Genomic DNA, 13224 nt, shown 5'->3' on the forward strand with positions numbered 1-13224 from the left:
TCTCCATGTATGGAAGTAACTAGTCGGAATCTTGTGGAATTCGGTAGTCTTAGTGTACAAGTGTGAAATTGAACTTTCTGAATGTATTTGAGCTTATTAAACCTCATCAGAATTTTACTAACAGCTCTTTTTCTGTGTATAAAGTTAACCACAATTTATGAAATAAAGTATGTCTCACTTCTATCTTTTTATAGAAATTATTTTAGAGAAATAGAGAAATTCACAGGAATAGGAACATAGAAATGACATTAGAGATATTTTTATATAAGCAGTTAATTATGCTGAAAAAAATTTCTTATTTATAAACAGAAAGCTAGGATTATATCGATTATATAGAGTTGATTTTAGCAGCTAAGATATAGTTCATTTTCAGCAGACACTGCACTTCAGAAATGCATTTCAAAAATCTGTTCTTCTAATATATATATAAAGCTGAGAAGCCCCTCTATCCCCCAACCCATGAAAATCCTCTAGTGAACTTTACATTTAGAAATTTCATGGTAAAAGAGAAAATAGTTCCACATTTTTCTTTTGGGGAAATTTGGTTTTTCTCTTCTATCTAGTGTGGTTATCATATTGGAATAATCCTGTGTAGAACTATAATCTAGTTACAGATCCTTGTTATTAGCGGCAGTAATAATTACACCATACATTTTTGATGGTTTTTACAATCTTCAGAAAGCTTTCACATACATTATTTCATTTAATATATTCCACAACTCTTAGTGAGAGGACAGACAGGTATAATTGTTTATGAAAGAAAACAGGTGAGGTTTGCCCCAAATCACACAGCTGATAAATACCGGAATCAAAATTAGAATCCAAGGCTTCTGATTTCTAACCCAGTGCTCTGCATTTGGCCCACTTAATATTGCACCGACATTCTGACAATGAACGTAATAATCTGTAATGATCTTGCTAAATATAGTAATCAGAAACGAAAAGATGTAGGGCAATGACCCTGAGGCAAAATCCAGAGAAGGGGAGGAAGACTGTTCTAATTGGGTTCCCTTTATATATATATATATATATATATATACACACATATGTGTGTGTATATATATATACATATGTGTGTGTATATATATATACACACATGTGTGTGTATATATATGTATACATATATATATACACAATTTTTTCCAGCTTTATTGAGATATAGTTGACATATAACATTGAGTAAGTTTAAGGCAAACAACATTAGCTACCACTTCCATCCTGTCACGTATTTACCATTTGTTTTGTTTGGTGAGAACATTTAAGATCCACTCTCTTAGCAACTTTCAAGTATATAACATGGTATTATTAGCTATAATCACCATGCTGCACATAGATTCCCCAGAAATTATTCACTTCTAACTGAAATTTTTTATCCTTGGACCAAAATCTCCCCATTTTCCCCAACACCCATCCCCTGGTGACCACCATTCTACTCTCTGTTTCTATGAGTTTGGCTTTTTTAGGTTCCACCTGTAAGTGAGATCATACATTATTTGTCATTCTCTCTCTGACTTATTTCCCTTAGTCTAGTGCCCTCAAGTTCTATCCATGTTGTAGTCAGTGGCAGGATTTCTTTCTTTTTCATGGCTGAATAATATTCCATTATATGTTTATATACATATACATTTGTTTATATATATATAAAACCTTCTTTATTGATTCATCTGTTGACACTTAGGTTGTTTCCATATCTTTTTGCTTCTCTTTAAATACCTGAGAGATGGGTGGAAGCAAAGCTCCAATGGTGATAAATCAGAAGTGTTCTTTATAAGTCAATTTGGTTAAACTCAAAAAAAAAAAAAGCAAAAGCAGTTTTTGAAAACCAGTTGGTGGCTGATGCAGAATGAGATATTATCGAACTGTGAAAGAGATGGAAAAGTAGCCAGAGGGCTAATTCCTAAGCTGACTGCCCTTAGCACACCTTGGTTCTACGCCCATCCCACCCCCAGGCAGGCTGCTGGGGCTTCTGGGGTAAACCCAAGCTCCTCGCTGGTTCCTCTTCAGTATCCTTACCCTCCCACCTACACTCCTGGCACTTGAGAGCATGTATTTCTTTCCTGTTCCTCTTTCTTCCCCCTATGATCTAAACAGGAGACACTTTAGCACAAAAAAGAAAGAGCAAAGTTTATCATCTCCACAAAAAGACTGAGGACCTACCATACAGTACCGTGAACATAGTAGACAGGGCAAACAAGCAATGACATAGAAAACACTTCTTTTTTTTTTAAAGCCAACTAGTGTGGTGTGCTATTTAGCTAGTGTATGGTTTTCTGTAGTTTGCTGGCTGTTTTGGAAGCCTGATAAGACCTGGCCACGTAGGATTGCTCTTGTTCTTCCATACCTCAGTTTTGTTTCTGCATCTAATTATTCACAAAGTCCAGAAAGATCCTTATGACTCAAGGCCAATTGTATTTACTTACTTTCGTTTGTCCTGGAGTCCAGTTGGTGTGTTGGCTGGATCATCTGAGAAGCAGATGCCAAGATCGAGTTGGAACTGGAAGAGATTTATAGGAGGTAGTCCTTGTGAAAGATAAAAGGCAGAGGAAGAAGGAGAAGGCAAGAAGAACCTTCAGACCTCAGTTCAGGTCAGATACCTGTTAAAGAGAAGGGGAAGAAAGGAGAAGTGGGTAGAATGAGCTTCAGACTGTGGTGCAGCTCCAAGAAGAGTGCTCACAGAAGAATCCTGCGTAGGTACAAGGGGGAGCTCTTGTGCCACTCCTGTGTTCAGTCATCGGTTGGGGAATGTCCAGGTAGCACTTAGATTCAGCTTGAATACTCAGTCTGATTCTGGAGGCACCCACAGCCACAGATAGGCAGCAGTTTAATTCTTGAAAGTAGATCTCAATGTGGGCACTCCCACCACTGCTATAGCTGGGCAAAGGGAAGCAGCTTATCAAAGAAAGCTAAGTGCCTAGCAGTAGACATGAGAGGGTAGATCTAGCCAATGGATTTATGCCATCTGACAAGGATGTGGATACAGATTCATACATCCATAGACCCACCCATCCATCCACCCATCCACCCACCCACCCACCTATTGCCTTAGATGACAGGAGCAATCTCTGAAACTCCTGTCCGAACAAGAACCTATGCCTGGTGCTGCCTCAGAAACCAAATCTAGAGTTTGCCACTTCTGCTACCACAGCCACGACCTCTGAGTGACAACTAGCCTGTATCTCCACCTAGTCTGCTTCCATTCCTGCTTGTGACCGTAAGTTAACTTACCATACATCTGAGACCAAGTCCTTTACTAAACCCTAATTTCTGCCAGTCTGACACACCTCTTTCTTGAGTCCTAATGGTACTTCGCTCCGCTGTATAGACTGTAATTTAAGTTACAGCCCTTTGACTCAGTGCTGCAGGCATAAAAGGTGCATGGCAAGTGATGAGGTTCACTGCCATGTCCTTGGGTTCAGGGTCAACGAGAACAACTAAGGAGCAGCAGAGGTGGTAAGATGGCTTGGCTGTATGCCTTCCAGTTCTCAAGTCCCTGAAGCTGTTTACCTTCAAAATGACCCTGGCCTTTGATTATAATATTTCATAGCAGCTTCTCTCCAACTAATATGGCAACCAGCCATGAGAAATCATGGGCATCATTTTGAGAGCACATTATTTTGGAGGATAAAGATGGTAGGATTTTCTAGGGCTTGGCTGGTAATAAAAACAGGTTGATTTTTTAAACAAATATTCCTGCCAGTTAGAATTTAATCTTCCTCTAAATCAGCAGTCTCTAAGGTCCTTTCCATTTCTTTCACTCTATTACTTATTCTATCAAAGAACATGGATCTCACGATAATAGGAACCAATTTGCCCCTTTTTCTTCCTAGAACAATGTTTACATTTTGGCAGGCCTTCTCTCACGTGGTTTAAAGAACCACATGTGTTTGCAGGCTTTCTATCAAGCAGTTTAGAGAACATAAAACTTACAGTAATATTTTTGGGAAGTAAATTTTATTGTTATGGCTTTAAAACACAATCAAATAAAAACTAGAATTCCATTAGTAGTTCAATATTATAATAATAGAGTTGAGAATAAATTTTACTGCTATAAGAACTATAAAACAGCAATAATAAAAAACACTATTATTGTGAATAAATTGTGTTGAGATGACTAACTAGAAAGCTATAAAACACAACAATAAGAGATAATCTAATCACCAGAAAAGATGTGATACTAATTCACCCTTGTTAGTGAGGAGACCATGGCTCCAGTTCATTGGCCCTGAGTGTTCTAGGTTACTGCCTGCATTCCATAAGTTTGCAGAAAGATAATCTTTGGCAGGAGACCACATATTACAGTGAAACTGGACATGGGGAATTGAGGAAAATCCAATTATCGGTGACTGTTAGGAAAATCCTGTGTAGTACTGCCAAATGTCCTCACAACATATTCTTAAAAATTATTTGCAGGTTTCCACTAACAATTTGTATGTATTATTTGACTGTGCATTTCATGCACTTCTTATTTTTATTTATTTATTTTTTCTTCAGAATAACTGCATGGGATTACATATCTGTTGAGGAGAAAAGCCTATTTAATCTTACTCTTTATTTAAACTACCCATGCATCCCCGAGTCCATCTGGGTCCCATTCTAATTAGCAGAAGCATGGAAAGAAAACGCTCTTGTTTACTATGTTTCTCTCTCCCTCTGTGGAACTCACAGCTCCATGAAAACCCTTGCTTCAGAGTTAGGACTACCCAGGTGGCTGCCCTGTCCCTGCATTTGGGGGAGGGAAAAAAATATCATGGGTGTTGCATTTTACCCCTGATTCTGAACACCATCAAAATTATCCAAGATTTCCAAATTGATGATATCCCCAGGGGATGAAGGAAGATCATTAACAATGAAGTTTCCATTAGGCAATGGAGACATGCTGTTGGAATTTTCTATACTCCCTACCTTCACTCTCTTCCCTTTCCTTCTTTAACCAACTCCAGTTGACTTTTGTCCCTATCACATGCCACGTGCTGACTGAAATTGCTCTTTTGAAGGTCTCCATAAGCCTCTATCCTGCTGGATAAGATTGCTAGTTCTTGGTCCTCATCTGACTCGACCCCTTAGCAGCATCTGGCCCAGTGGGTAACTCTCATTTTCTTAAAATGCTTTTCTCACTTGGCTTCTGGGACACAACAGTCTCTCAGTTTTCGACCTACCTCACTGGCTGTTCTTTCTTAACTTCCGTTGCTGGATTCTTCTCTTCTACCAAGATCTCTAAATGTTAGACTGACTGACGCCTCAGTCTTTGTTCTTCTCTTCTCAGTCTATACTTGGACTGTAGAAGGGCTCCTCCGTGTGGCTTCAAACACCACCTCCTACAACCTGAAGAGTCACAAATGTATGCACTTCGCTCCATCTTCCCTTTGAAGTCCAGCCTGCAGTAGCTGCTGCTCACTTAGCAATCCCTTGGATGTCTAAGAAGCATCTCAAAATTATCAGCTCTGAATCGAAGTCTTGACTTTCCATTCCCTCCTCCTTCCACCACTCCTCCTTTGATTTCCCCCATCTCATAAAAAGTCATCACTATTCAGTCCATTTCTTGGCTCCCCAATCTAGGAGTTTTTCTTGAGTTCCCTAATTCCCTCACATTTCATATTCATTCCATAAGCATATTTGTCAGGTCTGCTTCTAAAATAAATTCCCAGTGTGACCATGGCTTTCCATGTAACACGTGACATCTAGCCAGAGGCCCCATCATCTCTCCCCCGGAATGCTGTGGTACCCTCCTTGTTGGTCTTTCTGTCTTCATTCTTGTCCCTCTCTTGCCTACACTCTAAGCAGCACCCAGAGGAATCTTTTAAAATATCAAAACAAAACCTGTTCAATGATTTCTTAGAATAAAATGCAAAGTCCATACTCTGGCCCATGGTTTCTACAAGATCTGGCCCTTGCCTATCTCTCTGACCTCATCTTCCATCACTCTCCCTTGCTCCCACTTCACTTAAACACTGGTTTTCTTCCAGTTCCTCAGTCACACCAAGCTCATTTCTTCCCTACAAACGTGGCCCTCTTTACCTAAAACACATTTTCTACAGACCTTTGCATGAACCACATCATTTAGAACTTAACTCAAAAACTGTCTTACGTTGGGACTTCCCTGGTGGCACAGTGGTTAAGAATCCGCCTGCCAACTCAGGGAACACGGGTTCAAGCCCTGGTCCAGGAAGATCCCACATGCCGGGGAACAACTAAGCCCGTGTGCCACAACTACCGAGTCTGTGTTCTAGAGCCTGCGAGCCACAACTGCTGAGCCCGTGCACCACCACTACTGAAGCTGGCACGCCTGGCGCCCCTGTGCTCCTCAACAAAGAGAAGCCACCGCGATGAGAAGCCTGCGCACCACAACGAAGAATAGTCCCCACTTGCCACAACTAGAGAAAGCCCAGGCCCAGCAATGAAAACCCAATGCAGCTAAATAAATAAACAAATAAATTTATGAAAAAACAATTTTCTTACATCAGTCAGGAATGGCCTCTCTATCTCAATATATTCTTGGCCCATATCTCTCCTTAATTTGATTCCCTTGACTTAAAATTGTATTATTTGTTTGTGAACTTGTTTATTCTTCTCTCAACTCTCCTGTGAATTCCATAAAGAAACTCATTCATCTTGTATTGATCTTTTGTCATAGTGCCTGTCTGGTATATAGTGAGTACTCATTACATTTTTGTAGAATGAATGAATAGATGAATAATCATAGAGGGCAAAGGATTTAGATAGATCCCCAAATGCTACGGACTCTGTTTAAATCCTCTACTTCTCTGCACTAAAGTTTGCCTTGCTCAATTAGACTTTTAACAGTGATCTTCACTTGAGCCTTTATTTTACTGGTCACCGTTTGAGATTCAAGGCATATCCTGGGTTTGTCTAAAAACAGGGGTTTGTGGAGCAGTGTCTGGCAGTGTGAGAGGAATGTGTGAGGAAATCCACTTGGGAAAGGATTTAAAATATTTTCACTGCTCAGATATGGAGAGACCTGGGTTTGTTTAAGAATCTGGTGATGTTGTCCATCAGAACAAGAGAAGGCATTTGACCCTAAATAAAGCCTTAGATTGCAGAAGGGAGTAAAGATCCTGAATAATAACCGTGCCCACCCTGACCAGAGCAGAAGACACACCCCCTATTATACCCAGCGACCTGTGTGGAGGAAAGAGCAGGAGTGGTCCGCTCTTGAATATAGGTGATGGGGATTCCTAGAACTGAAGATTTTACATAGGGAAGAAACATTTTTCTGGATTTGGGGGAGCCAAGAGCTTCAGTTAATTTGGTTTTAGAGGAGAAAAAAAAATCAAATAGTTTTCCACTATTAAAAAAAGTTGTTTGAAGACATGGTGGAGTTAATGAAGCAACTGCTCACATTATTTCTGCTGAGACATCCACTAACTGATTTATCTCATCTTGATTGTGGAAGCCTATGCCCTTATGCATTCTCAGAGACACATGACCTGCAGGAGAAGCACAGGATTTTCTAGCTCTTTTTGCAGAAGAATGAAGCCTCGCTTGGAAACTTGTACCTCCTGAGGTTGCTGGTTCCTGGGGAGCTGGAATATGATAGGTGAGTGTGAAGCTGGAAGAGGGGCTGACTGGTATGATTTAGATTGTCTAAGCGGAAAGCTTCTTTTCAAGATCAATGCAGCTCGATTCTCCCCTCTTCCTACCCATACACACCACGACGAGATAAGAATAATAATCACTGAAGTTTTATCATTGAACATTACTCTAATAATCTTTAAATAAATGAGTGGATATCTAAAAAATATTTCCTAGCATAATGTATGATAAGTACCAATAAATATGTCATGTTTTGTAATTGAAAGAAGAAAATTGTAATGAAAATTCCATATCCCTCATTTACATAGTTTCTCAATTGGTAAATCACACTATTCTAATTATTGAGAAAATGTTTAAAATGTTTAAAACTACCAAACAATTTCACTAAGACATAATTACTGTTAATGTTTTTGAGTAGATAGCTACTTAGCTAATTATGTATATAGTACTATTACAAGAATTTTTCAGTTAAGTTGTATTATAAAAATTTTCCTATGACATTCATAATTTATTGAAAACATAATGCAATCACTAATAATATTCCATCATTGCTACCCTATAAGACAGAGTTGATTTCTACTGTCATTTTTACACATGATACCATGATGAGGATCCAGCTACATGACAATTTTTTTGCTGTTATTGAAAATCTTTGATTATTTCCCTAATATAAGTTATAAGAAGTGGAAGCACTGGGTTAGAAGCTTAGAAAAATTCAAGAATTTTGCTACACATTGCCAAATTGCCCTCTAAAAAAGTTGCATATGTCTACGCTTCCAACAATAGTGTATGAAAGCACTTTTTAAGCATTTGCCCATTTGACAGGTGAAAAATACCTACAGTTGACTTATTTTTCATTTTGTTGATTTCTTATAAGGCTAAGTGTCTTGTCTTATTTGTTACTCATTTTACTGGTTTATAAGTTGCTCCTGTCATTTGATCTTTTTTGTGTTCTTTCCCTATTCATAATGAATAACTTTTTTGAATATATAATATATATTAAACATTGTGTGTGTGTGTGTGTGTGTGGTTTCCACATAAAGTGTATTTTCCTTTATTCATACATAGTTTATTATTCTTCACATTTGGTATATCTCATCAGGCATGTGTGTTTATAAACAGTATTTCCTCTTTTGTTTCATGGTTAAACGAATCTTGCAACAAGCTTGGTCTCACGGAACAGAGAAACCCACTCCAATTTTTGCCCCAGACTAACTGTGCGACCTCAGCCTGTCCCTTAGCTTCATAGACAGTCTGATTTCAGATATATAAAGGGAGTCCAGGATCTATGTGATGCGTAAAGCTGTTTGGACATCGCCATCTCGCGTTTTCCATTAGTTTACTTGGTTTCATATAGATACTGCACTTATTTTCTCTTCTGAGATTCTTCATAGATCAATGGCAAAGACTTATGTAGGTCACAGGGCTTTGATTGAAAAAAAATTAACTTATTTAAAAACATCACAAGCCTTAAAACTTACACATCCTTTGGCCTAGTATCCCTGCTTCTGGAAATTTACACTGAGAAAACAAACTATGGAAAGAATTGTATGCACTGGGATATAGCTTTATGTACAAGATAAACAAGATATTAAATATTGTAATATTTGGAAACAACTTAAGTGCCCCATATTAAGTTATGCAAATGTCAATATGTGACATATATGACAATGGGATATTATTTATCCAATAGAATAATAATTATGAAAATTTTAATAGCATGGGGAAAGACATGTTTTATGCTGAAAGAAAGATGCAGAACACAAAATGTATCAAAATACTTTAAAAAATAAAAGAAAAAATATGTGCTAAAATGGACATTGTTCTCTCTGATTGATAATTCTTTTTCCTTTCCCTCAACTATTCTTCATTTTACAAATATTCTACAAAGAAGATGCATAAAACTTTTGTTTAAAAAAATGATTGCCAAGCCCAGGTTAAATTATGGAAGTGATTTGGCTCAGTGGGACTCAGACAAGATGGCTTCCAGTGGACAGCTGCTCATAACTGCACTTGAGGGAAACATTTCAAATCTGCTAATTCTGCTCCTTATTGACTATTTTCATTTTCATTATTATTTACTGATATAAAATAATGTCCACTTTTATATGGCTCTTACCAACTCAAAACATAGATTAGCTGCAAGTTTTGATACTCTTTATTTACTATGTGTGATGTAATACTAGTCTAGAAAATCTAACAAGGATGACAACCTTTGTAATCTCTCCCTTGATCATTTAGGGAGGTGGCCTGTTATATATATTGCATACTCCCAATAAAAGTGTAAATCCGTAGAATCATTTAGGATCTAGCACTATGAATCAAATGATTTGAAATTGTTCATCCTCTCTGACCTACTAGTCCCATTCCTGGAATGTAACTCAAGGAAATAATCAGAAATGAGAAAAAATCATTAACTCCAGAATTATTTACTATAAGATAAAACCGAAAAGGGAAATGGCTTTAATATCCAGCATAGATGACAATATTTATGTGCATGATGCTATGAAATATATACTTACTGTCAAACATTATGCAGTCATTAAAAATGTTTATAAAGAGTTTTTATTGGTTTGAGAAAATGTCTCTGGTAGAATATATAATAAAAAAGGAGGGAATACAAAATTATATATAGGTGTAATCTGCACTGTGTTTATGAAAAAAATATGCACAGATAACAGACTGAAAGGAAATATGCCAAAATATCAACAGTGGTTAACTCAGGGAGGTGGGATTGTAGAGGATTATTCCTTCCTTCTCTTTTTTATTTTTCTCCTCTCCATACTTCCTAAAATTTCCACTTATAAGCATATGTTAATTTTGTAAGAAGAAAAAAAAACTTTGAAAACACATTACTATCATGAAATATTCATGTAACTGTTTCCTAAGTATTTAAAATACAAAATTTTCCTCAATATTCATTAGGTCTTTTTGCCTCTTTTTACATTCCAGTCAAAATTTTTTCAGGCAATCTTTGATGTACAGTATTTATTAATAATGTACCACCAAAGCATCATTTTCTCTGTTAAACATTTTATGAATTCCTATTAAAAAAGAATACACAAAGTACAATAATCTTTTCATTTGGTCGGTGAGATGAGACTGGTGGTAATTTGGGGGATTAGCCAGTTTTTTCCTTCTTTCTCTACGTGTATTATGCATCACCCAAGTAATTGCCTAGAAACAGGGAACAGCCTTTTCTAGGTTTACGGTTTAAACATTGTTTGAACTAAGTATTGGGGGTTTTGAGGTTTAAGTATTGTGTTTAATTTCATGTTAAAATGATATCAGGGTTTTCACTCAAATCCCATACGGATCACTTTTTTTTTGCATATTATATGGACCCAGTCATTCAGTGCTGGACTTAGGAGGCATCATACGCACACATTTTGCAGACATTAGCTGGGGGAAAGCCAAATGTTGGTGCTTGATGGTGCCCAGTTACCTTTAATTTATTCCCCTCCATATTGTGAAATTGACTGGGAATACCAGCCCAATTGAAACAAGAATCCACCAGCTGCCAGGACTGCTTTTTACTGTAGTCACTTTCCTACGGCACTGAGTAGATGACGGTGATAAGGAAGACTTGAACGTTTGCTGAACTATGTGAAGAAAGGAACCTCGTTGCTCTGAGCAGCCACCATCCCTGGTCCCAATGTCGCGTGAAAGCAACTCCAGTGATCTCATTTCCTGGCAGGACAGCCAGTGTGAGGAATGAGAAAGAAGGAAGGGCTGAGAAGACTCTTCTCATTTGCTTCATTTCCTCTCCTCTCTCCATTCTGAAAAAGCACTGAAACTATTTCCCGATGAATTTACAATGCTGATACTTATTTTGCTTTCTATGCAGTCCAAATCAGAGATAGACAATTTATAAAAATAGGCTAATAAATATTTTATGCTTATTTTCTAGAGTATAGTAAAAGTATAATTTAGCCTCTGTAACAAAATCTTCAGGAAAAAAAAAAAAATCCCCAACACCCTGGGATAATAGTTTTTACCTTAAGGATTGTTGTTAGAATTATATGTAGGAATATATATATATATCTCTCATATGATATATATATATATATATATATATATATATATATATAAAACTTAGAACAGTTCTGGCACGCATAATTGCTTCTAAAATGTTGGTTGTTATTATTACTGGCCATACTTCAGTTTGGAATTCCCCCTCTCCCATCCTCAGTACATTTAGCGCACCGTTTAATTGGTAATCAGGCTCTAGCTTATCATACCTCACGTTTTATTATTTGATGGTGAAGTTATTTTGCTTTTCATGTGTTTATGTCTCACTTCCTTAAGTGGGCTTTAAGCTCTGTAAGAAAGAAATCTATGTTCTATTACTACTACTATTATCTATTATCACTTTTGCAAAGAGTACCAAGTGCCGATTGGGTTGTTGAATGAATTAAGATAACAAGGCAAATGCTTTGACTGGTGCTTAGAATATAGTGCCCAATAATGGTTAACTAGTGTTATTATAATAGGTATATGTTTGCTGATTATTTGATAAGCACACGAAATGTACTCCTGAAAATTTATGTGTAAATTGAATTTTTTTGAATTTTAAACACACCAAGGGATGTATGTATTTTCCTTATAAAATGGTAATATGTTTTGTAAATAATCAGCCTCAACATATTATACCTGTATATATTTTTATATTGAAGTTTCTCATTCTGAAGCACTCTAGCTTACTTTTAAAAAATCAAATAAATGATAAATGTTGGAAACGAATCCCTGAAAAACGTGGAAAAGCATATTGCTCCTCAACTATTACAATTTTAATGACATTTGTTTCTTGTAGTCTCCTTCTAAAATTCATTTCATTGTTTTAACTAACTATCTAGACAATCCTATATCATGAGCTTTTCGTGGACAAGCTAAACAAAGTAAAATTCTTTTAACAATAAAACATTTACAGTTTTGAAGATAAAAAGCTTCTGCTAAAGTCAGATTATTATTATTAATATTAGTAACAATTAAAGTCATGGAATTTTGTAGAGAAATTGATTTCCATTAGAGTGAGTGATTATGGTACATGGTGTGAATTGAACAGATTAAAAAATTAAAATGTAGTCAATCCAGTTACTGGAGTTATGTAGATGTGAATAGAACTTGAGTTTTTATTAATTCTATCAAAATATTTTGTAGTTTGGTATTGTTTGAAGATAACACTAGTTAGATGGCTAAATTATTCTCAATGTAATTTTTATTTTCAATGTTATTGCAGCAAAATAGGGCTTTTACTTAGCTTTGTTTTGAACTACTACTGTGTTTTAACATTTATTAAGGGTTAACTAGGTTCCAGAAATTTGCTTATTTTTAAACGTAGATTAACTTATTTAAACTTCATAAGAATCCTTTGGTAAGGTGTTATTATTCCCATTTTACAGGTTAAAAAATGAAGGTTTAGGGAAAGAGTAAATATAATACCGGAATGTTCAGAGAGAAAAATGTGGGAAAATAGATGAAAGTCATTGAAACATTAGCTAATTAGATATCTAACATGTTTCCTTGTCACTATCCAAAAGTTTACACCTCAGCTTCTCCAAAATCTCACATCCTAGTGCTATTAACACAGAAATCACTTCAAATATATTTATTGGGTAAATGAATGATCAGTTGGTATGCTCTCATAATGAAAATATAACCCTACTTTTTGCT

General features: G+C 36.5%; 1 protein-coding gene across 1 annotated transcript in view; it reads left to right on the top strand.

Annotated features, from left to right (window-relative positions):
• Nucleotides 1–13224, top strand: part of CPO (carboxypeptidase O) — a 114430-nt gene that overhangs the window by 82438 nt on the left and 18768 nt on the right. Inside the window, 2 exon segments of the mRNA XM_065880170.1 lie at nt 7485–7555; nt 8946–8964. Of these exon segments, the coding sequence (XP_065736242.1) occupies nt 7485–7555; nt 8946–8964 (90 nt within the window).

This window comes from Phocoena phocoena, chromosome 7 (assembly GCF_963924675.1).
Source record: "Phocoena phocoena chromosome 7, mPhoPho1.1, whole genome shotgun sequence".
In the NCBI taxonomy this organism is placed as follows: Eukaryota; Metazoa; Chordata; class Mammalia; order Artiodactyla; family Phocoenidae; genus Phocoena; species Phocoena phocoena.